Source organism: Denticeps clupeoides, chromosome 13 (assembly GCF_900700375.1).
Source record: "Denticeps clupeoides chromosome 13, fDenClu1.1, whole genome shotgun sequence".
Classification (NCBI taxonomy): domain Eukaryota; kingdom Metazoa; phylum Chordata; class Actinopteri; order Clupeiformes; family Denticipitidae; genus Denticeps; species Denticeps clupeoides.
The window spans coordinates 19,607,584-19,634,914 of record NC_041719.1 but is presented as its reverse complement, the minus strand read 5'-3'; the positions used below and the strand labels follow the sequence as shown (position 1 = coordinate 19,634,914).

The window sequence follows — 27,331 nt, the reverse complement described above, 5'->3', positions numbered from 1 at the left end:
GGCTGCTGTCTGTCGGTCATGTGCGGGGTTTTTGCTGGACGCGTGTTTGGTGTGTGTCTCGGATCTTCATCCCCGAGTGAAATGTCGCCTGATCTCGCTCTGTCTTACCGTGAGTATCGGTGAATCGCTTAAAAAAAGCCGATAAAATCGAGGAGGAACTGGCGAGGATTCGCTCTCCGACAATGAGCACGGATTTGTGCCTTCACGCGTGATTTTACGGTTTAGAATTTGGGTTTACATTTACATTTACATTTACAGCATGTATCAGACGCCTTTATCCAGAGCGATTTACAACCAGTAGTTACTGGGACAGTCCCCGTGGAGACTACCATTGTGTCTTGCTCAGGGACACAATGGTAGTAAGTGGGGTTTGAACCTGGGTCTTCTGGATAAACCTACTTCCGAAGTTTTTGTTTTTCCTAAGTCTGCAGCAGGAGACACCGCAGGTTACGATCCCGCCTCGAGCAGGGTGTCATTACAGGGCACAAACTTTACAGTTCCAGGTCTAATAAAGTAATTATCTGTGCAGAACCGTTACAATAAAATCTCACATGAGATCGAATGTATGAACTGCTGAAAATGAAGGAGCGTTGGTTTTAAGATTATTCAAGGCTGGGGAATAACCTGGTATTAAAATGTTCATATGGGTTTCACTTTATCTTATTTTTGCATTTTGTATTATTCGTTTTCATGCTGCCATTAGCAGTGTGTTTCCTCACTGCTCTTATCTCAAAAATTTAATGCCCCATAATGGCATAAAAGGAGGACAACGTATCAAAAATGGCAATGCGTCTATAAGATGTTTTATACGTTTGAAAGGGACAACGTTTGGTATCATTACATGACCGGTTATGAATAAATTAGCAATTTTAAAGCACTGAACGTGTGACTTTGAATGTGATCAGTGAGTTGTTTGCATTCCTTCTGCAGTTCACGTTCTTGTGTCGTGAAGAAAGACAGACTAGAGTCTCTGGTCTGGTTTTTAAAAACGAGATAACATAGTGATGGGAACACTGATAGGTGTGTGTCATCTCAGATGCCTCTTAAAATTGAGTCATGTGAGGTAAAGGGGCAGTTTCAGTTTTCTATTTACTTTTACTTATAAATAACTAAAAATCCAGGGCATCACCTTGAGCTTTAAGGTGATGCCCTTTAAGGTGCGCTGTTTGAATGAAATTATTTTGTCTGCCTGATTCAGACACACACACACACACACACACACACACACACACACACACATATATATATATATATATATATATATAACCAGGATGGCAGCCAATACAGATCAGATACTGAAAAAGTCAACGCTGTATTTCTCTCTTCCTTGCGCTCCAAAATGCTTTCACTCTCTTCTCCGTCTGTTACTTCATATAAACGATGTTTCCGTCAGTGTAGCAGTACCTTACAAAAATGCTGATTACAGGCCCTGGTTGTGTTAGTGCGTGGTGCGATGGGCTGGCTCCCCTCCCTGACTGAGTCGCCACTTGGTGCCCATTGTCTCAGGACATGTGCTGGCATCATCATCATAAAGTTATCCCAAAGCGAAGATGTTTGCAGACAGGTTCTCTGCGTTCTTTTGATTGAGGTGGGAACCTTTTTGTTGATTTTTCTGGTTTAAAAAGGTCAGTTGGTTACATTGTTCGTTACTGTATTGCACACCTAGACGATTACTAGTGCTGCACGATTAATCTAATCGTAATCGCGATTTGGTTCAATGGAGACCTCAGATTCATGACACACATAGACATATGGGTAGACGTACGTCAACGTCGCCGCCATATTGCAAGTCAGCCTCCAAACAACGTTTTGGCTAAATGTAGGCATTAACTATTTTTTTTTTTCAACCTTCATTTTCAACATTTTGAATAACTTTATTTAACATATTCAATATAATTATAATATTGAATGTCAAGAAACATTTCTGTAAAGAAAATTGCCAGAATGGGACAGGACTTTAAAATGTCCCTGGACAAATCTTCAATCCCACACCACTCCACTGCTGCATTCCCTCCACTGGTTTCCTGTAGCTGCCTGCATCAGATTCAAATACAAAGCCAAGGAAGGATCACACCCTCCTTCCTCAGATCTCTCATCACTCCTCGATCTGCCCGATCCTCCAGCATTGATCCACTGTACCACCATCTCTCAAGCTACTAAGAAACATTCATTTAGACTCTTCTCTCTTTGCTCCTAGGTGGTGGAATGAACTTCCACCATGTCAGCTGGGTCATTAAGGGGTCATTAATGATCTTCAAACGCAAACTGAAAACCTTCCTGTTTAGAAGATATCTGGACTAAAAGAGCTCTTATGGACACTCTCTATGTTCAAAATTTCTTTAAAAACGGTTAGGTTCTGACAGTATCTGCAGATTGGATCCTATTGAACCAAACCAGAGTTTTCAATGATTGGTAATTATGTAAGTCGCTCTGGATAAGACCATCTGCCAAATGCTGTAAATGTAAATGTATCTTTTACTGTCAATAGTTCAGTGAGCAGAAGATTAACTGTTTAACAAAGGCATGAAGTTGAAGATGAGACCATTCTTTTCTGCATTTCATGCACTGTGTTGTTTTATACAATGTTTGAGTGAAAAGAAACACCAAATCGATATTTTATGGAATTTATATTTATTGAGCTCACTCAATAAATTTGTCTCTCTCTTCCCAGCTTGGTAGTTTGTGTTTTGCCGGGAGATCTGACGTCACTGGTGATAGCTGCGATGTTGGGGCAGGTGGATGTTGGGAGCATGGAGGGCAGAGTTCATATGCTGCACCCCAGTTCTTCCAGGACGTGGAACCGAGCCTGTGACCCCCATGGCCACGACCCAGAATATATCATACAGCTGGTCACAGACCTGCGTCAGTTTGCTGACGTGCTTCAAACGCTCCGAGAGACCTTACAAAGGAATGGTGAGTGTGAATTTCTATATCGTTGTATCACTAGTGCGTTTTCACTGTGTTTAATTCGTTTGAGAGAGCACCAGGAGTGGAATTAATGACTGAAGCTTGATTTCAGTCATGTCTGGTTTCATCCTACTAACACCATAATTTGAGTTTTCCAGTGTCATGTAAACATACTGAGTGTTGGGTTGATTATTGTGTTTTGCCGTTCTGCAGGTACAGTCAGTCACCTTGTGTGTCCTCAGTTGCCATTAAAGGTTTACGTTTGTCACAGTGAATGTTGCCACTGTGAGCTTTTTGTGCAATCTGCAAGTTTCCCCATCTGTTTGATGCATGTGCTGTCAGCGGTAGGGAAACTAGTTAGCTATTCGTCATCAATTCCAATCAGTGCAAAACACACACCACATCATTAGTTGTTGTGAGAATGCGGACACGTGGTGAAAAAATTAGCAGAATTAATCCAGCATGTTTAAGTGATTGTTTTTGTCATTGTGAAACGCTGCAGCACAGCACACGGTAACTCAATGAAATGTGTCCTCTGCTTTTAACCCATCACCCTTAGTGAGCAGTGGGCAGTCGTGACAGGCACCCTGGGAGCAGTATGTGGGGACGACCACAGCATAAATAAGGGTGCTTCTCCCATATCGCCATTGTCAACAAGTAAAGCTGAGGAAACTTTGAAACCTTGAGCTTGGATAGGTGACATGTTAATAGTGGAATGGCAATAATTTAAAGCCCTTATTAAATCATTATTTTGATAAACATAGCACATGGGACTTGCTAATGTACAGTACCTCAGCATTTACATAAATTAAGAGATAAAACAGCTTGTGTCTGTATCTTGAAGAACTATGCTGATGTGTAATTATTTTGGACCCATCGTAGGACAAACATAAATGATAATTTTTGGTTTAAACTAGAGGACACTATTGCTTTCAAACACCCTACTTCTGTTTGGACAACATAAACCTGCTCCCATCAATACGTCAATCTCTGATGTCATATACCTGATCGTTTCAGCCCAAAAAATTTGCTGAACCACTCAGAACTGTCTGACTATTCCTTGGTTCCTCGGTTCCTGTCCTAACAAATGCAAAAATGCAAAAAAAAAAACAAATTTGGCAACATTTGATATTCCATATTCCGTGCAAATTTAGTAACTCACCTGGTCTGCAGCCCTTTTCTACAGAGTAGCAGAACCTTGTTGAATGTGTGCAGTCAAGAATTCTGCCTGTAGATTAAAAGGGTTCCCACTCATCATAAAGTTGCACTGTGCCTAGGTCTTCATTGTTGAAAACAGGAAATCAGAGATGGTGTTTTTTTTTTTTTTTAAGACTTTGCTGCTAAAGTGGGTGGTTTCATGTAAGATTGGTTAAAACTATGAACTAAATCTATGCTTTATGTCTTAAGATGTCAGGGTAGCTGGGCTTTAGTACTGAGTTGTAGATACCTTTTGGTTTGTTTAAATGAATGAACTTCCCCTTGAGGTCAGAACAGCTCAGTCACTGAGCACTTTCAAATGGCAGCTCAAGACCTTCCTCTTTAGAGGATATTTAGATTAAATTGTAACCTTCTTATTGTCTTACTTGTGTATAGAAACTACAACAGAGTGACTAAAAAGATTGTATTCATAGTTGGGGGTCCTGGTGAACCAGAATTGATCGCTTCAATGATAACTTCAAAGTACGTTGTAACCAGTAATTACTGGTTGTTGAGGCAGAAATATATTTGCTGTTAACTATGTACACGCCACAGTCCGTGTCATTCTTTCCTCTGCTTATGTGTGTATATACTCCAAAATTAATACTACTGATTATCACACACAATACAGACACAAGTACACACAATACAGACACATCAGTACATTTACATTTTACATTTACGGCATTTATCAGACACGCTTATCCAGAGCGACTTACTATCAGTAGTTACAGGGACAGTCCCCCTGGAGCAACTTAGGGTTAAGTGTCTTGCTCAGGGACACAATGGTAGTAAGTGTTATTTTGAACCTGGATCTTCTGGTTCATAGGCGAGTGTGTTACCCACTAGGCTACCACCACCCTGTCGGGTGTACAAATGTTAACAATTCAACGTTGTATGGATACGCATATGTAGCTCACAGCAAGTATATTTCTGATTTAAGACAGATAAATGCCATAAATGTTATCCATCTGTAATTAGCAATTGTATTCATTAATTATTGAGGAATTGTTTTGCAAGTTTATCTTGAATGGTAGTGCCCTGGTCAGACTGACAGTTAGATGTATTTCATGCACTGAATGTATACAAATTAAATAAATTGATTATTTCAATATGACACATTTAATTAATTGATAATGTTTATAATTCAAGTGCTCAGTTCAGTTTCTGTCATATTAAATTAATTATGTTTTAATTCCCCATTTTGAATAATTCATGACACATTTTAATGTTTAATTGTTTATTTACTTATCTATTTGCTGTTAACTATGGGCAGTTGTGGCCTAGCGGTTAAGGAAGCGGCCCCGTAATCAGAAGGTTGCTGGTTCGAATCCCGATCTGCCAAGGTGCCACTGAGGTAGAGGGTGGTAGTGGCCTAGTGGGTAAGACACTCGCCTGTGAACCAGAAGACCCAGGTTCAAATCCCACTTACTACCATTGTGTCCCTGAGCAAGACACTTAACCCTAAGTTGCTCCAGGGGGACTGTCCCTGTAACTTCTGATTGTAAGTCGCTCTGGATAAGGGCGTCTGATAAATGTATTTTATTTTGGCACTCATAGGACTGCATATTTTTCTGCATTCAAATAAATGTTCAAATCACACACAGTATGTGTGTTTTGTTTACAAGTTACAGTTAACTTTGATATTTACTTTGATCTTGGTCATCTACACTAATAGGAACTGTGCAATCGAAATGTTTTTAGATTGAGATGACTGTGAGAGGCCCACAGTGCCATCCATCCTACACTGCTAAAGGTCACCTCAGAGTGCAGTTTGGGAGTAGTTTGGTCCGTGTGGGCTTGCGGTCTTTGGCTTGGCTGCTGCCTCAGAGAGAGTAGGCATATTAGTGTGTGCAGATGAATCCAAATATGTCCCAGTCGTAGGAGACTTTTGCTTGGATTGGAGGAGCCATGTTCAGCTAATGAGCTGACTTCCTGTTAGGCTGTGGTCAACCTTATTAAGCAGATTGGCCTGCCTTGACTCAAACTATCATTTTCTTTCCATATTAAGAACTTTTTGGTTTGCTTAAATTAATCTCTGATGCTATAACCTGATTCATTGACATTTTGAATTATTCCTATTTTTGATAATTAAGTTGATAATCAGAAAATACTAGCACATCAGCCTTTTATATTGACCACACAGTTACCATTTCTCGTTGTGAGAAATAAAAAAGGAAAGCAGTGCTGCTGAATCTCATGAAGGAATGCCTGTGGTGGTGACAATTCCACTAAATTGTGTCAAGAAGTGGAATGGAACCAGATCTCTGATGAACTGGACACTCTGCTCAGCATTTTCTCCTTAGACACTCCCCTAACTCTCATCGGTGATTCAACCTTCCACTAGCTAAACTCCAATCGTCTTGCCTTCTCCCCCTTCTCCACTCTTTTTCCTTAAACCTACAGCAACATCTCTTCCACACATAATGGGGGGATTGTCCTGGACCTGGTCTTCAGTCGTCCTTCTCCATCTTCCGACCTTTCTTCCTCTCGACTTCACATCTTGGACCTCCAGTTCCTGACCTTCACACTCACTCTACCTACAGGATCCACAACTGTCCCCCATCCATCCTTCATTCGACACAACCTTCACACTTGTTCACCTTCATCTTTATCTTCCTGCATTCTTTCAAATCTCCCAACCTCTGAGTCATTCTTCTCCTTACCACTAGAGACAGCCACTAACTCTTTCCTCAACTCATTTTTCCTTTCTATGGATCACCTCTGTCATCTATCTTCTAAACCCAGAAGGACTTCTCCCCCTGCACCCTGGCTCTCTGATACATTGCACAGCAATCAAAGAGTACTTCAAGCAGCAGAGAGAAAATACAAGAAATGACACCCTCTTAACACTCTACAATTGTTTTCTAAGCTCACATCTGATGAAATCATTCAGATCATATCTACAGGCAATCCAACCACATGTCCACTAGATCCAATCCCTTCTGCAATGATCCAAACCATCTCTCCTGACCTCATCCCTTTCATTTCTTATATCATAAACAGGTCAATCACATCTGGCCATGTACCATCTGCCTTTAAAACAGCCAGGGTTCTTCCAATCCTAAAGAAACCCACCGCTGATCCTACAGATATCAACAGTTACAGACCAGTTTCTCTCCTCTCCTTTCTTTCTAAAATCCTTGAGCTGTGTTTACAACCAGCTATCACTTCATCTGTCACAGAACAACCTCCTGGATCCTAACCAGTCTAGCTTCAGAACAGCCCATTCTACTCAGACTGCCCTTCTGGCTGTTTCTGAGAAGCTACATGCGTCCAGATCAGCAAAACTGTCATCGGTACTTATTCTCCTTGACCTCTCTGCAGCATTTGACACTGTTAACCACAAGACTTGCTTGTCTATTCTGAAGAGGCTTGGAATTCGGAGCTCAGCATGGCAGTGGTGACTTGGAAAGGATCCACCTCTGCCTCACATAGACTCTCCACTGGTGCCCCTCAAGGCTCGGTACTAGGTCCTCTCCTTTTCTCCCTGTACACGAGATCACTTGGTGAGGTAATTTCCTCACATGGATTATCCTACCACTGCTATACAACTGGATTACTGTAACTCCCTTCTAGCTGGTCTACCTCTATGTACCATCCGACCTCTACAACTCATACAAAATGCAGCAGCACGACTGATGTTCAACCTTCCCAAATTCTCCCACACCACCCTCTCTTACGTTCCCTCCACTGGCTCCCAGTAGCTGCACGCATCAGATTCAAAATACTGATGCTGACCTACAAAGCCAAACATGGAGTAGCACCATCCTACCTCCCAGCCCTTATTATACCTCGCACTGCACCTTGTTTTTTTTTTTTTTTTCGAGCCTCCGCCTGGTCCCTCCATCTCTGAAGGTACAAGGAAGATACTCATCTAGACTCTTCTGTCTTGGCCCCTCGGTGGTGGAATGAACTTCCCCTTGAGGTCAGAACAGCACAGTCACTAAGCACTTTCAAATGGCAGCTCAAGACTTTCCTCTTTAGAGAATATTTAGATGAACTTGTAACCTTCTTATTGTCTTACTTATGTATAGAAACTACAACATAGTGAATAAAAAGATTGTATTCATAGTTGGGGGTCCTAGTGAACCAGAATTGATCACTTCATTGATGGTAACATGGAAGCACGTTGTAAGTCACTCTGGATAAGGGCGTCTGCCAAATGCTTTATATGTAAATGGAAATCTCTGTTGGTGAACAAGAGCCAACCTGAGCCTTTTTCAGACCAAGATGCTGTAATAGTGGCATTGAGAAGAACACTTTGGTTTGGGTGTTTACAGTGAACCAAAGTTTGTATCGAGTTTTTTTAGACAGCTTAGGGCATGCCAGATGTATGAAGTCTGAAGCAACGGATCATCATGTCCCTCCAAGGGATTGTTCCTGCCTGAAGGCTGGAGATGAAGAGGTTCTGGGCAGGTTGAGACAGGCTTCTGCATAAACCTGCTGTTATCTTTTGAAGAATCCTCAGAAGATTGTACTGTAGGAGGTCAGCATTGTTTAATCCTGTAGCTGTTCACCTGTTCCACCTCTTGTGATTCTGTCTGTGTAATTCTGCTGTAATTCATGGTGTTCTGGTAACCTTTATTTTTTTTTTATTCTAGTCCCTCGTTCGTGTTTTGTGAGAGGTGATAAGGTATATGATGTAGTCAGTGCAATCCATGGTAATTACTAGTTGACTTGTCTTCCTCATGGTTGAGTGGAATATTTTTACGATGCCTTGGCCAAAAGATAAAAAGGTAATCTTATCATAACATTTTAATGACTGCCTCCTAATGAAGAATTTCAAAGGACTCTCTAGCGTGTCACATTTTTATATTTAATTGGAATATAGAATTGATTTCATTGAATCTTTTTTGAGAAAAGATGAGTACTTAATATAATATGCCATAAACAGAAAATTTGCCCATTTAATGAAATGCCAACTCTATAGAGTAAATAAGAAATGTGATCTTTGACCTTTTCAGAGGACTGTTTGTTTACTCCTTGGAGCTGAGAGGGGGTCCTCTACTGAAATCTGTAAGAAGTGTGTGATGGCCGTGTGTCTCCTTCTCCAATTTCTTCTGTCCTCATCTGCAGAATATGAGAGCTCTGCACCACTCGCCGCTCAGGAGCAGCTGGGTGAGCTGGTGCGCCTTCTCAAGTTAATCATAGACAAGCACCCAACCCTCAACTCTGCAGACATCCTCAGTGCAGCTGGCAAGGTCATTTCCAAGGTCAAAGGTGAGTCTCATTTCAGGAAAAAAAGGGTACATGCCCTTTTTATAATTCCGGGTGACCAGAAGAGGGCTCCCCATAAGATATGAACTTGTTGTCAAACAGATTTGTAGCACTTTTGCAAGGAAGAGTCAATATGTGCCATATTCTACTCATGAAGCCAAATCTTAAGATGCTATGCACATTTGTGTGTGCACATTTGTCCAAACTGCGTTTTTTGTATTTGTTGGTGTTTAAAATTGTACTGGTCATGGGACACATTAAAGGTTGGAGAAGTTTTTTAATGATTTATTTTGTTCTCACAAAAACCTGCTATTTATTTAAAAACCTGCAGTTTTATATATCCAATGTATTATGGCTTTATATTCAGATTGCACACAATCATGTGATATTAAACTAAGTGTCCAGTAGTTTGCTTATTTTAAGCAGACTGTATTTTTATATTAAAGGTCCCATGTTTATTTAACATACGAGTTCCCCTAGCCTGTCTAGGGTTCTGTAGTGGCTAGAAATAGTGATAGATGTAAAGAGTACTTTGGCCATTCTGCTTCTTTCAGAGAGTGGCAGCTCAGATGGCTGGATCTGGAATTTTGCCCCTTATGAAGGGGAAATATTACATCACGTTTCTAATGCTTTGTCCGACCTCAGTCCTTAGCACCCTTCCCCTAAAAATGTATTTATTTATTTATTTTTATTTATTTTATTTTTTTCTGGAAAAACGGCATTACGACTTCCTGTCTGTGGCAAACATTGTACTTGATGAAGGGTGTTTATGAATCAATGTCCGCTCAGGCCACTCTCCTCCATGTCCTGCCTCTCTCTTCCTCATTAACATTTAAATGATAATTTAAATGATGACTAAAATGGTGTGTCCTAGGAAAATCTTATTATTGGACTGGGTAAAAGGGGCTGTAATTCTGCACAGACTGAATTTCATAAAGAGACTTCAGATATAGTATAAGCGGGCCACTAAGACCTATATAATAGCAAAAGGTGTCATGTCATGGAACCTTTTAAGTGTAATTTTTTTAGAATTATCAGTGTTAAGTATTTATTATTTACTCAAACTCATAAACCAACATTATTTTAGTAAGGAAAAAGCATTTATAATTACCCATTTGTTCCATAGATCAGTAGTGACCGATAATAGAAGTTGGAGATGTTCCATCAAGTTTTTTTTTTTTTCTTACTTTTCTCCATTTCCTTAGAGCAGGAAAAGCCCCACCCCCTGTGGGTGGAAGCCCCTCCCTCTGGGTGTTTGGGTGTACTGTAAGCATGTCTGTGCGCCACCCTTGAATGAATGCAAGATGGAATCTCATCTCTCCTGTTCCTCTGCCAGAAATATGATCCTGTGCGGTGCTGGTGTGCACACAGGAATGTGCGCAAGGCCACAGTCTGTATTCCACATTTCAGCAGAGGGGAACATGTTGAGGTTCTTGGTTTTTGTAAAGGAAGTTTCATTTCAGTTTGTGCTTTCTGCCCCGGAGTAGTCTGTCCTGAAACACCTGTCTTGAAGAGTGAACATCAAAGAGAAATGCTGACAGGCTGAGACAAAATAATCACTTAAATCATGACATTTTCATCTGCCATTTTCTCAAAAAATCCTCAGACTAAACAAATTAATCAGACCAAACACATTCCAGGGTCTGTTTGTGTGCCACTCAGTGGTTGATCATGTCATATGAAGAATTTTGTTACTGTGTGTTGATTTCTTTCGGTTTATTGCTATTCATTAGTTCCCCCTTCCCGTGTGTGTGTGTGTGTGTGTGTGTAATATATATATATATATAATCACTCATTCTAACAGTCTGACAGTGTGGAGTCAGACAGTGTGCTTACCTGAACCATCGTATCATCATCTAGGGCTTTTTACTGGCAGTCAGCGGCCCTCGGAGCCGCACTTCCCATGTTTGAGGGGGGAGGCGGGGGTGGGCGCTCATTGTTGTCAGGCTTCAGGATGTCCTGAGGAAAGTGGCCAGTGTTCCACTGCAGCAACCGGCCAGCAGCAGAGCCGCAGGGAGCAGCTTCTCTGGTCGGTTGTAGCTCCCTATCCTGTCTCTGGGCCGGCCTTGCTGGTCACACCACTGCCACCTGTGGTGCCAGCGGCTGCCTGAGCTGGGGATGCTAGCGCTGGCTGTGTGGGAAGTGGAAGTCAGGCCTGGTACAGTACAGTGGATTTTTTTATTTTTTTTTTTTTCTGCCTCTCAGTCGGTAAGTGTGCAGTGGGTTGCAACTGATTCAACAGCCGAATCCCTGAAAAGGTTTCCTGTTGAGAGGAAGCCTGAAAGGAATATGGCTGAATTTCCTTAAAACTGTCCTTTTGTTTAGTTATTGCTGCATCCTGAAGTGAACTCATCCTTGAGTTGGTGTCTTCCGTTTAAAAATGTGCAGATCTGCACACATATTCAATATGTTTCAGTTCATTATTCATTCGTATGTGAACCTGCGAATGCATAAAATAGTGAGATAAAAAAAAAAGCAGGCGCATTGTGAGCTGGCGCATTGGTTTTCCTGGTCTTGTTGATGTTGTCAGGATGTTTGGTTGAAAGCCATGCGGTTTTTCACTTTCCCCAGGACTCAACTGCGCGGAAGTCAACAGCGAAAACAAAGGCCCTATTTTTGGTGAGCTATACACTGCGATCGACACTTTGGCCTTCACATTTGGCGATGTGTGAGTACTCCTTATCTTTGGACACAGCAGACTTTGTTGCAGACTGCAGAAATTCGTGGTTCTTGCTTGTTTATACCACTTCACATTGATCTTGTATGGAAAGTGTTCTGGATGTATTCTTTTATTAAGTGCTTCGATAGAACTGTAATTATAGCATACTTCTATGCCAAAGATGCTCTGCAGTGTCACGTGTTTATTAGCCTGACCTTGCCTTGCCTTTTGTGTGTGCCTAGCCGCAGTCCAGAGTAGGGCTGGGTGATATGGCAAAACAACTGATCGCAATGTACTTTCCTATATTGAACAATTTGATTTTTTGATTGATTATTATCCTTTTTTTCTGATATTACCATGCTGAAGCTGAAGACACCAGAGATAATAAACAGTTTATAAACATATAAAACCACGACAATTGCTGTCTTACTTGGTTCCATTTTCAGCCAGTGTCTCCATTTAAAAGTAACTTAAATATACAAAATGCCATTTCTATTGTGAAAAATGGCCAAAGTCAAATGAATTGACAACATAGGGATGGCTATGTTGTTTAGGTATTCCTCCTGTCTTGTCAACCAGAGATTTTTGGGTTATATGTTTTATATTACAGTCATTGCTGTGCTGTTACACTATTAACTCAGGTTCAGACCAGACCATCTTACATGATCCCTCCGGCTTTCTGTATTTCAGAGTGTCAGACTTCCTCATGGGCGATGTGGATGCAAGCTCCAGGTTGGGTGTCTCCTCCCTACACAGGCGGAGTGTGGTGAGTTCACTCTGCTGCAGAGCAGACGGTGGCTACAGTGTGTGTGTGTGTGTGTGTGTGTGTGTGTGTGTGTGTGTGTGTGTGTGTGAATACAAATTGATCTTATGACCAAGAATAAGAAAATAACCTGCCTGTCTGGAAAACAAAAAACATAGTAAATAGGTATCAGGCTCCCATTGGATAATTACTGCATAGATAATATTTCAGCTACCAGTTATTTAACCCACACCGATGCACTGAGTAGTTTCGCATTTCTTAAAACATCCTGTGGTTGTGGGGAAAATATGTAAATCTGCTTTAGAATACTTATTATCATGTATAAATAAAAAAGTATTAGGTTAAGAACTGGACTGATAGTTGGGAAGAAATGTGGTTTGACAAAATTCTTGAATGGTCATGGTCGACAATCAGTGAAATGTTTGGTGAAATCAGATCATTAAAAAAATCAACAGCTGAACTCATGGTTGTTTTCAACAATGACAGTATGAGCATTGTACAACATGTACAAAAAATCCTGGTCCTGCCAAAGAGGCTCACGTGTTACTTAATGAGTGTGGCAGATTGTGAAGATATGTGAGTTGGAACAAAAGAAGAGGCGCATGAAGTAATGTAGCCATGATCTAAATACTGGAAGAGTGGTTTAGGGAGCATGAATTGGCCACAACAGACCTTAACCCTACTGAGAATCTTTGGGATGGGCTGGAGAAGAATTCAAGCAGATGTCCGAAAGTGACTGTCCCAACATCTCTACAAGATCTACAAGATCTTGAAAAATGCAACTCTGGATGAAAATAAATGTTGTTATTGCATTTGGCAGTGTATTTAATTCTAGGGTTTAACATATTGCAGAAGCTCATGACAACAATGTCTCAGAGAGTGTGTGCCACAAGTAAGGGTCAGCATTATTTATGTATTCATTTATTTTGGACAAGCAGTATGAAAGATTTGCTGAACCTCACAATACAAAATGCAGTGATGTGAAAAAGAGCCCCCCCTCCACCTTTTTGTGCATGTACTTAATAAATCTTTAAGATAATCAAACAAATTTAAATGTTAGTCAAAGACAATGCAAGTAAACAAAATGCATTTTTGTGAAGGATTTTATTAATAACCTAATAACTGGTTGGGCCATCCTTATTAGCAAAAACTGCAATCAAGCAATGAGTCTTTTATGACACTGTGAAGGAATTTAAGCTCAAATTTGCAGAATTGTTGTAGTTCAGCCACATCGGAGGGTTTTTGAACATCCCTTCCAAAAAGTTCACCTTTTGTCTTGTCAGTCCACAGGGTATTTTGCCAAAAGTCTCAGGGATAATCAAGATATTTTCTGGCAAAATTGAGAAGATCCTTAATGTTCTTTTTGCTCAGCAGTGCTTTTCTTCTGGCTATTTTTACCCAGTCTCTTTCTTATGGTGTCATTATGAACACTGAGCCCAATGAGGCTCAGTTCTTTGCACGTCTTTTCTGCGCTCTTGGGGTAGTTTTGGTCATCTTTACAGTCCTGGGAAATCTTACCACTGTTCCATGTTTTCACTATTTGTGGATCAGGATAGTTTTTAGGATCTTTTGGTCTACTTCTCTTAGATTTTTTTTCTCTCGTAATAATAACATATTTCATTTAAAACCCTTTGAATAAAATTTAAATGTATATAATTATCTGTAAGATTTAAGTGTTCCAAAAATTGTTTAAATAAGTAAATCAGGAAGGGGTGAACCCTTTTTCAAACCATTGACAAAAGGTGAAAGTGAAGTAATTGTCATTGTGATATACAGCACAGCACACGGTGCACACAACAAAATGTGTCCTCTGCTTTTAACCCATCATCCTTGGTGAGCAGTGGGCAGCCATGTGTGTTGGGACTGTGCTTGGCTCGGTGGTACTTCAGTGGCATCTACAGTATGTGGATCGGGATACGAACCGGCAACCTTCAGTGCATCGATTTTCACCCATTTTGTTATGTTACAGCCTTATTCCAAAATGGATTAAATAATTTTTTTCATCAGAGTTCTACCCACAACAACCCATAATGACAATGGGAAAAAGTTTACTTGATGTTTTGGCAAATGTATTTAAAAAAAACAATAAACAAATCACATGAAGTATTCATAGCCCTTCCTCAATACTTTGCCAACACACCTTTGGAAGCAGTTTCAATATGATGCCACAGGCTTTGCATACCTATCTTTGGCCAGTTTGGCCCATTCCTCTTTGCAGCACATCTTAAGCTCCATCAGGATGGATGGGAAGTCTGGGCTCTGTCTGGGTCACTAAGGACATTCACAGAGTGGTCCTGAGGCCACTCCTTTGCTATCTTGGCTGTGTGCTTAGGGTCATTGTCCTGTCCTGCTTCATTGCTGTACAATGCTGTAGTCAACTTTCCCTCTATCCTGATTAGTCTCACATTTCCTGCAACTGCAACCTTCTGCTTACGGGGCCGCTTCCTTAACCGCTAGGCCACCACTGCCCCTTCTCCCCTCCAATTAGGCGGCCAGCCAGCTCTAGGACACGTCCTGGTGTTTTTGAACTTCCACTTATGGATGATTGAGGCCACCATGCTTATTGGGACCTTCGAAGCAGCAGAAACTTTCCCCCAGATTTGTGCAATCCGGTCTCAGAGGTCTACGGACAATTCCTTTGAATTCATGCATGTTTTGTGCTCAATCATGAAATCTCAACTGTGTGACCTTATATAGACAGGTGTGTGCCTTTCCAAGTCATGTAAAATCAACTGTTTGATTGGACTCCAATTAAGATGCATTAAGGATGATCTCAAGGATGATCTTAATTTTGAGCTTCATGGCTGTGAATACTTATGTACTTGTGCTTTCTGTTTTTTTATTTTTAATATTTTTACAACACAAAGTAATCCCTTTTCACATTATGGTCATTATGGTGTTGTGTGGATAAAATGTAGAAAAAGTGAATCGCTGTGATGTATTTCTGGATGCACTGTATATCAATGATAAATAAAATAAAGGGAACATAAAAATCCTAGATCTGAATGAATGAAATGTCCATATTAAATACATTTGTTCTTTACGTGGTTCAATGTGCTGACAACAAAATCGATGGAAATCAAACTTATTTTAGAGGTCTGAATTATATGCAGATTTGTGGTCTGCTGGAGGCCTCTTGCAAGGCTCTGGCAGTACTCATCTCTTTCTCTTTCCTCCTTGCCGGCCAGAAAGTATAGGAACTGAGTCAGTCATAAAAATTTGTTTTTAACAAGTTCTTATCCATAAAGTACTATATCCAAGGTCAAAGGTTATTTACCACCTGGAGATATGGAGCAAGTAATCAGTGCATTTATCACCTCATGGCTGGATTAATGTAATTCATTACATTTTGGTATTAGTCATTCCTTGAACTGACAAGTTGTCTGTGGTCACCACCTGCAGGACCGCGCCTTTATTGGGGATGTCTTGCTAATTGCCTATAATTTCCAACTGTTGTCTAGTCCATTTGCACAACAGCATGTGAAATTGATTGTCAATCAATGATTCTTCCTGAGAGGACCGTTGGATTTCACAGAAGTGTGATTTTGAAAAGGAGTTACGTTGTTTTGTTTGTGTTATATCTTTTTTTTTTTAGCAGTGTATTATACATTTGTACGGTTTTAGATTGCAAGATGTATAATGCGTATGATATTCCATCTGGTTCTGAAAGAGACAAGATTACAAACCTGTTTGTGTGTGTATGGTCTTGTTCCGTGAGGTTTCATTTGAATGTGCTTGTCTCCACAGTCTTTTGAAAATGTCTCTGGAGAACATGGACCTGAGGGAGGTGACATGACTGGTGAGGTTTTGCTTCAAGTCTTCATTTTCAGTTTAGTGAGCTATTACTGACTGAATCCAAACAAAATCACTTTTCATAGTGCATGTAATATCATGTTCAGATTGGTTCTGCGTTTGCAGCATGAACTGTAGAAGCAAATGCATCTTCTTTGACCCTGTTACTAGTGGTGTGAAAGTAGCCATGATTTACATTTATATTTACAGCATTTATCAGAAGCCCTTATCCAGAGCAACTTACAATCAGTAGTTACAGGGACAGTCCCCCTGGAGCAACTTAGGGTTAAGTGTCTTGCTTAGGGACAGAATGGTAGTAAGTGGAATTTGAACCTGGGTCTTCTGGTTCACAGGCAAGTGTGTTACCGACTAGGCTACTACCACCCTACACATACATGCAATGATAATTACCATTGCATGTATGTGTGTTTTCTTCATATCTGTGTGCAGGACCAGCCTCCTCACCACTGCTAGAGGAGCTGGATGTGACCCTTCTTAGTGACAATGGTGTGGAATCAGCACTTCTCTATGCCAAATCCTGGTCCAAATACACCAAAGAGCTGCTGGCCTGGGTGGATAAACGTCTCAGTCTTGGTCAGACCTGATTATCTTTAATTCTCCCTTCTCCCCTACATTACCTTCACTTTACAGGAAAAATAACTTGTTTATTGTTTAGTTAAAGTTAGTATGAAATTTTTCAATTGTGAATTTTTCCAATTCTAAAGTGGAGCTAGTTCATATTTATTTGTTTCTTAAATAGGTGGTTAAACTTTTCTTTTAAAACTTTTATAATTGTACACTGAGTTTACATATGTACCAGTTGTTTGCTGCAGCTCAAGTGTCAGATACTGACACCAGGCTGTGTAGCATGAGTAAGCATTTAATCACAGTTCAGCTTATTATGGTAAAAAGTTTAAGAACTAGATTTTGTTGTCTGGAATAATATGGTACTTGCCACTGTTATTCCACCTAAATTTGGACATTTTCTGAACCAGAAATAATGTAGTCATTGACGACTTTTAGCAATTCAAAAGCAACATAACGTCTCATAAGAAAAACATTTTGTGTATGGCAAAATGACAATAACAACAAAGGAGTCATCTCATGTAACAGTGTCAAAGTATTCTTTTGAAATGATATGTCCTGGTTTTATATTGACCACACCCATCACATTGGAAGGCAGTAACTGAATGGCCTTTAAGAGATTCAACTAACTGTGCCTACATTTTCATATTGACAGATATTGAATGTGCAAAAAGCATAGCTAAAAATGCTGAATCAGCAAAGGCACTTGCAAATCAAGAGGTATGAGATGTTTTTTTTTTTTTTTTTTTTTTTTCATGAAATGAATTTGTTCGAAAAGCAGTTCACCACCTGCTAAGTAATGTTGCTGCGCTTATATAATAGGTTTCCTTTTCAGGAATATATGCCATTTAAAGATATTTACATGTCTGCATTCAAAAATGACATGGAGTACAGCCAGCTGCTTCTACAAAAAGCTACAGCGCTACAGACGAACAAATTCATGCAGGTAAGCAGAATGCGCACATTGGTCATTCATAAAAAAGAATTTTACTGTAATTCTTCCTTAGTCACAAGAAAGGCAAGGGGATCAACTGCTGCCTACCCTTCTCTTCACAGCCATTGTTGACCCGCAGGAATGAGTTGGACAAACTGAGGAAGGATCTCAAGGACCTATGGCACAGGGAGCAAAAGAAAATGGTATTCCAAAAACCATTTGTTAAAACTTGTTAATGTACACATACCATAAACAATTACTATTACAATTATTATTACTTGTAGTGTAGGTTTGCATAAACATCAGCTCTACAATATATGAATAGTATAACATATACATGCTTAAAATTACTCAAAATTATTCTGTTTCATGCACTGCTAATTTTGCTCTGGATGTATCTTCCAGATTTCATAATACAACGGTTTACATTAAATTACTTAATACTGTTAGGAAGTTCCTAACAGTCATAATGTTACCATAACACTGTGTGCTTTCCATATGAAGAGATTGTATGAATGTAACAGTGCAATGTAACGTAGCATGAGGCTGATGCGGCTGAGAGGAAGGTCAGGATTCTGCAAACCCAGAGGAAGGAGATGTATGAGAAGGCTAGAAGTTCCACAACCCGTTCCGAGAAGGATGAGCAGTCCACATCTGGAGTCCGTCAGCTGGAGAAGAGGCGGAGGCTGGAGGAGGAGGCGCTGCAGAAGGTGGGCTTTCTTCCTAATGTTTAATATACCCCAGTTAGCCATAACATTATGACACTTCACTAGGACTATGATCTGACATGAACAAGCCACTGTAATCCAATGCTGAACTTGCTGTGCCTTGGTTCCTCTAATCCTGTCTTTGTTGCCTTTGACTTGAGTACTGTTGGCGTTTTGTGCCAATGTACATTGTAAAAAGTGCTAAACAAATAAAAATTGATTGATTGAGGTACTTTTGAAAATATGCATCAAGCTGTCAGTAACAGATCCTGTATGTCCTGTAAGTTGTGAGGTGGTGCCTCCAAGGATCAGACTTTTTTTTTTTTTTTTTTTCTTTTTTTTCAACACATCCCACATGTTTGGATTGAGATCTGTGGAATTTTCTGGCCAGAGCAACACCTTGAACTTGTTCCTCAAAACATTCTTCAATCGTGCATTACCCTGTTGAAAGAGTGCTTTACCATCAGGGAAAACTCTTTTCATGAAGAGCTCAGTAGCAATGTCTGGCAAGGTGTTACATGTCAAAGTTAACATCCACATGCGTGCAACACCCAAGGTTTCCACACAGAACATGTCCCATCCTGGTGTCTTGCCCAGGTAAATGGTACTCATGCACTAGGTCATCTGCATGATCCATCAGACCAGGACATCTTCTACCATTGCGCCATATTCCATGTCCCCATTGTAAGCACTTTTATTGTTTATTTATTATCCTGACCTTTTGCTCGGCCACAAATTCTGTGTGGACTGACACCTTTTGCTTAGATTCAGCAATACATTTTCATCAGTTTCTCCTTACTAGATGGTCAGTGGTGTTCATTTTATTTCACCCTCTGTTTTTTTTTTTCTGTCCACATTGATCCTCTACCAGGCAGAGGAGGCCCAGGACCAACTTAGGTTGTGTGTGGGTGAAACGGGGGCCAGGAGATCAGAGATGATTTCCACCAAAAACCACATCCTTACCCAGATCCATGAACACCTGCTACAATGTGATCTCACCCTTAAAGCGGTTAGCTACACACAGACATACATTGTCAGTCTTTTTACTATATCTCTAACTGATGATATAAAGTGTTGTGATATACCAAATATTGTACTAAATATTAGTAGCTTTCCTAATTTTAACACTTATTTGAGGTAGAATTAGCAAATTCCACACACCGTCCATGAACTAGGGGGGCTGTTCTATCTGCAGGTGACTGTGAACTGGTTCCAGATGCAGCAGGCCCTCTCCCAGCCCCTGAACTATCAGAACCTGTGTGACACCGCCAAGCGCTATGAGCCCGGCCAGCGATACGCTGACTTCATTCGCAGCTTGCAGAAAGGATACCCACAGAATAAGACCGTACAGAACTTGCCCAGGTAGGCAAGACACACCACAGTGCAGTTCATGAACTAAAAAACAAATAACACGATTTGTCTACACAAAAATGAAAAGAAATAATCTGGTAAAGTGAGTCATCAGATTCACAACAGGTAGATGAATGTGTGTGTGTGTGTGTGTGTGTGTGTGTGTGTGTGTGTGTGTGTGTGTGTGTGTGTGTGTGTGTGTGTGTGTGTGTGTGGTGCATCTTGGCCTAAAGGTTTGGCTTCATTTGTTGCAATATGAGGGGCATTTTATTGCAGGGCTTTAGGGAATGAGGACACCCACAAAAATGGGAAGACATTTTATGTGTAATTCTGTGAATCATGATCTGAGTATAGAGTCTAGAGTCTGTTTGTCTTAAGGTTCTGAAATGTTTTCCAGCTATCTGTGAATTGCTTCATCTAGATTTTCTTGAATATACATGGCTGCATGTGCACATGCATGTGTATGTGATCTTTTTTCCAAGTAGAGTACCTGAGAATGGTGGCCAGGGGCGGAGCTCCTCTAGGGACGAGTTAGACAGCACCACCTGGCGATCAGATGAGCTGCGATCAGACAGTCAATCTGAGCACACGGGTACCAGACTGAAGCAAAGATACTCCTTTATTCATATAGGATGTTGTTTTAGCCAGTGTTCTTGTTCAAGATTACATCGCTCAGGCTGCATTTCTGTGTGCTGTAGGTGTGCAGGGTGGGGGAGTGTGCAGTGACTCTGAGAGTGCAGGGGCCAGCAGTGAGTCCCGCTCCATGGATTCACCTACTACCAGCCCAGGTATAGACATACACGTCTGGTGGTCCATTAATGCATATCTATCTACACATTCATACATAACTTCAACTAACACAACCAACCTTCCATCAGGGGGTTTCAGCAGGAGGCTAACCCGGACCCCCTCTACTGGTACCATGTCCTCAGCAGACGATCTAGATGATCGGGAGCCTCCATCCCCTTTGTGCAATGGTGAGTCTGTGGTGAGCTGAAATGGGACAAAGTCTACATCTTATTGCAAAAAAGGGTTTTGCAGTCAGGGGTTCAGTATATTTTTGTCTTTTTCTATTTTAAGTAATATTCTTAAACATTCAGTAATCGATATTTAGTGGGTTTTGTGCCCAGATCAGTAGGTATACCTATATACAAATTTGGTGTAGTTGTTTAGTTATATTACAGACGTGACAGTTTTTACATATGTAAAATAAAGTTTGAGGATTGCTGGAGGATGATTTCATTATATGTGTATAAGATCTGGGTGAGATGATGACTGAGATGGCTAGCTCTCCTGGACCCTTCCGAAATGCCCAGATGTCTAGGGCTGCACACACACACAAGTTGAGGAAGCTTCGTGCACCATCCAAGTGCCGTGAATGTGACAGCTTGGTGGTGTTTCACGGAGCTGAGTGTGAGGAGGTAAAGCTCATTTCCCCATTTCATCACATTTTGCATAATTCTCAGAGCTGAATATCTGCGTCCAGAGAGTCTTTGGTTTATCAAGTTAAATTGTCTTCCAAAAGGAGTTTAACAATGTTTCAATAATGCCTCTGCCAAGTGCCAAAGTAATGTGTGGACTGAAAGGTTTTATTCAGCTTATGGTCATCGAGATGTGGCTCTTTAAGAATCTTTGTAAAGCTCTCTCTCTTTTTTTGTACAGTGTTCTCTGGCTTGTCATAAGAAGTGTCTGGAAACTCTGGCCATTCAGTGCGGTCACAGGAAACTGCAGGGTCGACTGCAGCTCTTTGGTGTGGATTTTGCGCAAGCAGCCCGCGACTCCCCTGACTTCATCCCTTTCATCATCAAAAAGTGCACCTCAGAAATCGAGAGCCGTGCACTCAACCTAAAGGTAGAGGAAAAACAGATCTTCCAAAGGTTTCCAAAGCATTTTCAAAGGTTGTGGTCTGATGGCCGTCATACTCCTGTCTATCCCCTGCTGCAGGGCATTTACCGTGTGAATGGGGCAAAGTCTCGGGTGGAGAAGCTCTGCCAGGCCTTTGAGAATGGGAAAGAGCTGGTGGAGCTCTCAGACCACTCCCCCCATGACATCAGCAACGTGCTCAAGCTTTACCTCCGCCAGGTACCAAGTTACACATCAGCATGTGGTCAGTAGGGCTGGATGGGAAGACAAGTGGTAGGAGCTAGTGGGTAACACACTCACCTATGAACCACAAGACCCAGGTTCAAATTCTTGTCACTTATCTATTTTGTAGAAACACCTGCTATTAACCTGACTTTTAATTAATCAATTGGTGTTAGAAATAGCTCATATGAAAAGCTAAAACCCTACCAAATGATGTTTGATGCATTTAAATAAATTAGTATCATTTAATCAAGACCGAAAGGACAAATTTTGGCAAGACAAAAGTTTTGTCGCCTATAAAGAAATTGGAACAAATTTACTGCAAATACAAAAATGTCAGCAAATTAAATAGTGGTGCTTTGAGATCCAAACTTAATATTTTAGGACTGCATCCATGCGGTTCAGCAAGGTTTCATACAGTTTATTGATCAAGTCATCAGGAATAACAAAGAAAGCAGTCTTGCATGCCTCCCAGAGTTAATCAGTATTCTTTGGGTTAGTCATCCATGCTTCCTCTTTCATCTTACGCCACACATGCTCAATGATTTTCATTTCTGGTGACTGGGCTGGTCAATCCTGGAGCATCTTAATATTCTTCAACTTGAGGAACTTTTGATGTGGAGATGGAAGAATGTGATTGAGCACCATCCTGCTGCAGAATTTGGCCTCTTGATGTTGCCAAACTATTGATGTTGCCTTCCACCCTGCATGTAACCCCAGACCATGATTTTTCCGCCACCAAACTTCACTGTTTTCTGGGTGAATCTTGGATCCATGCGGGCTCCAGTAGGTCTCCTGCAATATTTGCGGTGACTGTGGTGTAATTCAACAGAAGATTCATCTGAAAAATTCACTTTTCCAGCATCCATCCTTTTAGCAGGTTGTGGGCCTTGGCAAATGCCACACGGTTTAGTGCTGGCTTCTGGGCACTGATTCGACCATGGAGGCCATTTCGAGACAGAATCCGACAAACTGTTCTGGTTGACACCAGGTCTTTTGGAGCTCTGCTGCAGTGGAAAATGGGCTTGGATTTTTGAGCCAACAAACAGTCCTCTCGACCAGTTGTCTTGCGGGGTCTGCCTGACCTGGGCTTGTCAAAAATGTCTCCAGTCTCTTTTTTTTTATCTTCTGTTCTTTGACACTGAGACACATTGAAGGTGTTTGCCACATCAGCAGTGGATCTTGTCTTCAGCCTCTTGATAATGAACACTTTATTCTCAGAGTGAATCTTAGGCATGTTTGCAGAGGTCTAGTTGCAGTTGATGTGAAGGTCTAGTGTACTGGGGTTCTTTTTATACACACCTGAGACCTAACTGATCCATTATTAGTCACAGGTGAAGCTCATATGACAAGGCGACAACACTTATGTCTTTGCAAAAATTGACTCAATGGGCTTTACCCAGCTTTGAATATTAGAATACTTTTTAACACTTTTGTTTTGCATTGAAACATTATTACAAAAGCTGTTGGGAATAAAATGAGCAATTTCTTGTAAAAAAAAAAAAAAAAAAATCTTGATTAGAAATATATTTCAGCTGCACTTTAGGTTAACTTGTACACAAGCGACAAGACATTTGCCAGGGACTGTATTGTGTCCATAAGCAAGACCTTTAACCCTGAGTATATCCAGGTGGACTGTCCCCATAACTACTGATTATAAGGGCGTAAAACAGCATGTTTAATGTCCCTTTATTTTTTGAAAATTGGCCCAAATGTTCTTGCCATTTTCTAAAATCTAAATGTCTTTACTGCAAATTAATGAACTTTTATTCTTTTTTGTTAAGTTGCCAGAGCCACTTATTCTATACCGTTACTATAATGACATCATTGGGCTAGCCAAGGAGACCCAGGGCATCATGGTGGAACTTGAGTCAGAGGAGGTGACCAGGCATGTGGAGTCAACAGCAGATAGGCAACAGTCTCTAAAAGTAGAGCTTGACCGGATCATTTTAAGGATGGGAGACATTCTGGGCCAGTTGCCCAATGCCAACTTCAAAAGCCTGCAATTCCTGCTGGCCCACCTGAAGAGGTAGGAACATAATCATCAACCTGAGTATGAGTTTGCATGTATTTGGGGGGGGGGACATAAGATACTATTATTAAAAAATTTGAAGTGTTAATTAGAGGTTTTTACATGATGTAGAATTTCTGATAATGCGGAGGAAAACAAGATGACCGCCAGCAATCTGGGAATCATCTTTGGCCCAACACTGGTAAAGCCGCGCCAAGCCCAGACGCAGGTCTCTCTCTCCTCATTGGTGGATTACCCCTACCAGGCACTGGTGGTAGAGCTGCTGATTTGTCACCAGCGCTCTGTCTTTCCTGCACAACCTGATACTATGATGCTCAGTAGTGGCCACCAGGACCAGAGGCTCATGTCAAACTCTCAGTCCCCCACTGAGCAGGATGAGGTCTGTATTTTCTGGCAAGCTTCTCACAAGATAGTAGACCCATTTGTGTTAATGCAAAGGTCCTTAGTTTCAAAAGTGTTCAAATAAATGAAATAATAAAATACTGAGTGTTAATGGTGTCTTGTTCACCAACACCAGGCCCAGCAGCACTACAGTTGTTGAGCTGAAGACCATGAAAGTTGTGGTCTGTTGCTACTGAGCTACATATTGTACCAGTCATAGGTTTCATTACACTTACTCTATTAAAACTATGCAGACTATGACAGAGACTGTTTTGATTAATAGAACAGCATGATTCATAAATCGGATTATTTATTCTTGAACTTCATGAGCGCACACTATTCACAAAGACGTAACCAGCTTCAGCAGTGAAGAAAATGGAGCAAGCAGCAAGGGACTCAGGAAAGTTAAGAACACTTTCAGGGCACTTGTCTGACTTAAGGTGGATGAGAAAAGCAAGGAGTGTGAAAGAATAACCCATGAGTGAGAAGGTGTCAGAACTTCTTACTCTGGTGTGTAGTCATTTCTTCACCGTTTTTCAGCAGTTGTATATGAGCTTTGTGTTCACCACAGGGCATTCCAGCCAGTAGTAGTCCATCCCAGGAGCTGCATGAGGCTGTGGAGGAAGGCAGCCTTGGTGAGTGCACTCTTCTGAAACACATCAGAATCAGCAAACTTGGTGGCGGTGCTGTAGTTTTATTTTGTATTGTGAATGAGATGATGTAACAATCCTTAAAACTTGTTGTGTTGCTCCCATGCTACAAGTGTTATCTAGTCTTGAAATGTAGCAATAAAAAAGAGAAAATAAGATTGTATGTCACACATTTTCTCACCAAGACCTAAAACTCCACTAGGTCCACATGTGCCAAAAAGTGTCAAATTTGAAGCACAATTTAGCATCTTTTTCCCCCATCCTTTCATTTGTATAGAGGTAGAAAGTGGCAGAAAGCTGAATGGGTTGGAAGCATTGGGTCCTGTGCAGCTACGTGCTACCCAGCGGTTGCTCTCTCGGCCCGTCAGCCTGCCGGTGGAGGGCCCTCTCCTCCTCGCCTCGGTCCCCCTGGGGCTCCCAGGCCTACCGGAGGCAGCTGAGAGTGGGGGTCCCAGACCACGTCCAGCCAGCACTTTCCTGGACACACAGACACTGCGCAGAACATGGGACAGACAGTACCGTCACTACAGTGTCACACCTCGCACCAGCATAATTGTGACCAACCTGCCTTGGCCACCTACCTCAGCCGAAAGCCCCCACAGCACACAGAGTGGTGTCAGCGCCATATTTCCCAACAGCCCATACGTAGCGACTGTCCGCCAGCGTCAATCTGCGAAAACATATGAAGGTTTGCCAATCGCATTCAGAGCACCCAGGACACTACAGCCCCCTCCCGGAACATTCTACACGCCTCCAACAGGCAGAAGGGACTGTTTACTCACTGACTTAGGCAGAAGTGTAACTACAGAAGCAGCGATACCTGCAAGGAAGGGTTCAGAAGAGGAAAGAGACTCCCCTGCACCCCCGTCCATACCCCGACCTGTATCTCCTGCCATCACTCCATCCACATCCCAGACAACACCTCCCCAGACCACCTCTCCATCTGCATCCTCAGCTAACTGCCCTGCTGAGACAAATGTCTCTCCTCAAGGGATACGCAGTCATCAAATGTCAGAGGTGGAAGACCAAGAGACTCACTTTGTCTGAGCTCCACCTCACACATGGACTGGCCTATAGAAGCAGGAAATGGTCCAAATACATTTTATTTTTTTTAATCCTTTTGGAACCACTCCCCTCTCATATTCTATATATTCTGGGTGAGGTAAATAAAATGAGATTCCATGTGCAGCCAACAGGGTTTGTTTAGCTTTTGAAAGCTTTGTATTTGTATATTGCGAACTGTATGTATTTGTGTGAACCTGAAATGTAGAATGTGGCATCTGAGTGAATTAATGGTGCATAATGTGAAAGGTACCGTTTTCTTCAGATGTTTTTAGCACTTACAGGCTTGCATGCCTTTAAATATTCATCTTATGGAAGCAGACCTGTGTGAATTATCATTTGCATATGAATAATATTAACTCACCAATTAATTGCTGTTAAATGTTATTTCCAGATTGTGATTAAAAGCTATATGTGGAAAGTTTTATAGAATGCTTTCATTGTAATGTTTGGTTATGTGTTTAAAATAGTCATGCATGAGGACATGCAGCAAAATTGCAAAACTGTAACTTTTAATATATATATAAATATATATATTTACAGTGAATATATTGTGCATGTGAGTGTCTTTCTTTCCAGAGATAGACCCACTACAGCCTCCAGCCTGACCTCATTACGAGTGAGAGTTTGTCAGAATAAGATGATCCAATTACAGAAGGATTACAGCTCTGAATAATATCCTTTGGCATAAAGAATGCTCCCGTTGTGTTTCAGACACTCATCACTTTCGCTCTGACATGCACTAAGCACTACTTACTGCTCAGGTTCCTCTTCATGAACAAGGACAAAAAAAGTAATCATGATAAGAGAGCTTAACGCTCTCTGTTCTAGTCTCAGGTTTAAATGATCAGCAGATGTATGAACTAGGATGGTTTCAACATCTACTGTATTTAACAGGGACAACATTGACGTATTGTATCAAATGAAAGATGTGTCTAGTAATTCTATGCCTGTGCTGTACACTGTATCGGTCTACATATTTATAATTCATTTATGCACTTACACCT

The 27,331-nt window shown here is 41.1% G+C and overlaps 1 protein-coding gene across 3 annotated transcripts; it reads left to right on the top strand.

Annotated features, from left to right (window-relative positions):
* On the top strand, positions 1 to 26,794 carry LOC114802257 (rho GTPase-activating protein 29-like). 3 transcript variants are annotated; one of them, XM_029000972.1, is made up of 23 exons: positions 1 to 109; positions 2,672 to 2,913; positions 9,184 to 9,327; positions 11,896 to 11,992; positions 12,674 to 12,749; positions 16,494 to 16,545; positions 16,989 to 17,132; positions 17,779 to 17,843; positions 17,959 to 18,069; positions 18,180 to 18,260; positions 18,597 to 18,767; positions 19,636 to 19,773; positions 19,960 to 20,126; positions 20,597 to 20,706; positions 20,813 to 20,902; positions 20,993 to 21,091; positions 21,372 to 21,535; positions 21,777 to 21,965; positions 22,059 to 22,196; positions 23,984 to 24,228; positions 24,343 to 24,610; positions 25,184 to 25,247; positions 25,540 to 26,794. In XM_029000972.1, the coding sequence occupies exons 2-23, from the start codon at positions 2,724 to 2,726 to the stop codon at positions 26,307 to 26,309; spliced, it is 3,573 nt and encodes a 1,190-aa protein (XP_028856805.1). In that variant the 5' UTR covers positions 1 to 109; positions 2,672 to 2,723; the 3' UTR covers positions 26,310 to 26,794. The 3 variants fall into 3 exon arrangements, with proteins under 3 accessions (XP_028856805.1, XP_028856806.1, XP_028856807.1); XM_029000973.1 differs by having other exon boundaries at positions 20,600 to 20,706; positions 25,540 to 26,793; XM_029000974.1 differs by lacking the exons at positions 1 to 109; positions 2,672 to 2,913 and having other exon boundaries at positions 9,242 to 9,327; positions 11,896 to 11,943; positions 25,540 to 26,793.
* The last annotated feature ends 537 nt before the right edge of the window (positions 26,795 to 27,331 follow it).

Bases quoted from the DNA above. Each gene is read 5' to 3' on its own strand.
- LOC114802257 (XM_029000972.1), top strand. From the start codon at position 2,724: ATGTTGGGGCAGGTGGATGTTGGGAGCATGGAGGGCAGAGTTCATATG. The intron at 17,844-17,958 runs GTATGAGATGTT...TTTCCTTTTCAG, and splicing joins AGGCACTTGCAAATCAAGAG to GAATATATGCCATTTAAAGA. The intron at 20,707-20,812 runs GTACCAGACTGA...TGTGTGCTGTAG, and splicing joins CAGTCAATCTGAGCACACGG to GTGTGCAGGGTGGGGGAGTG.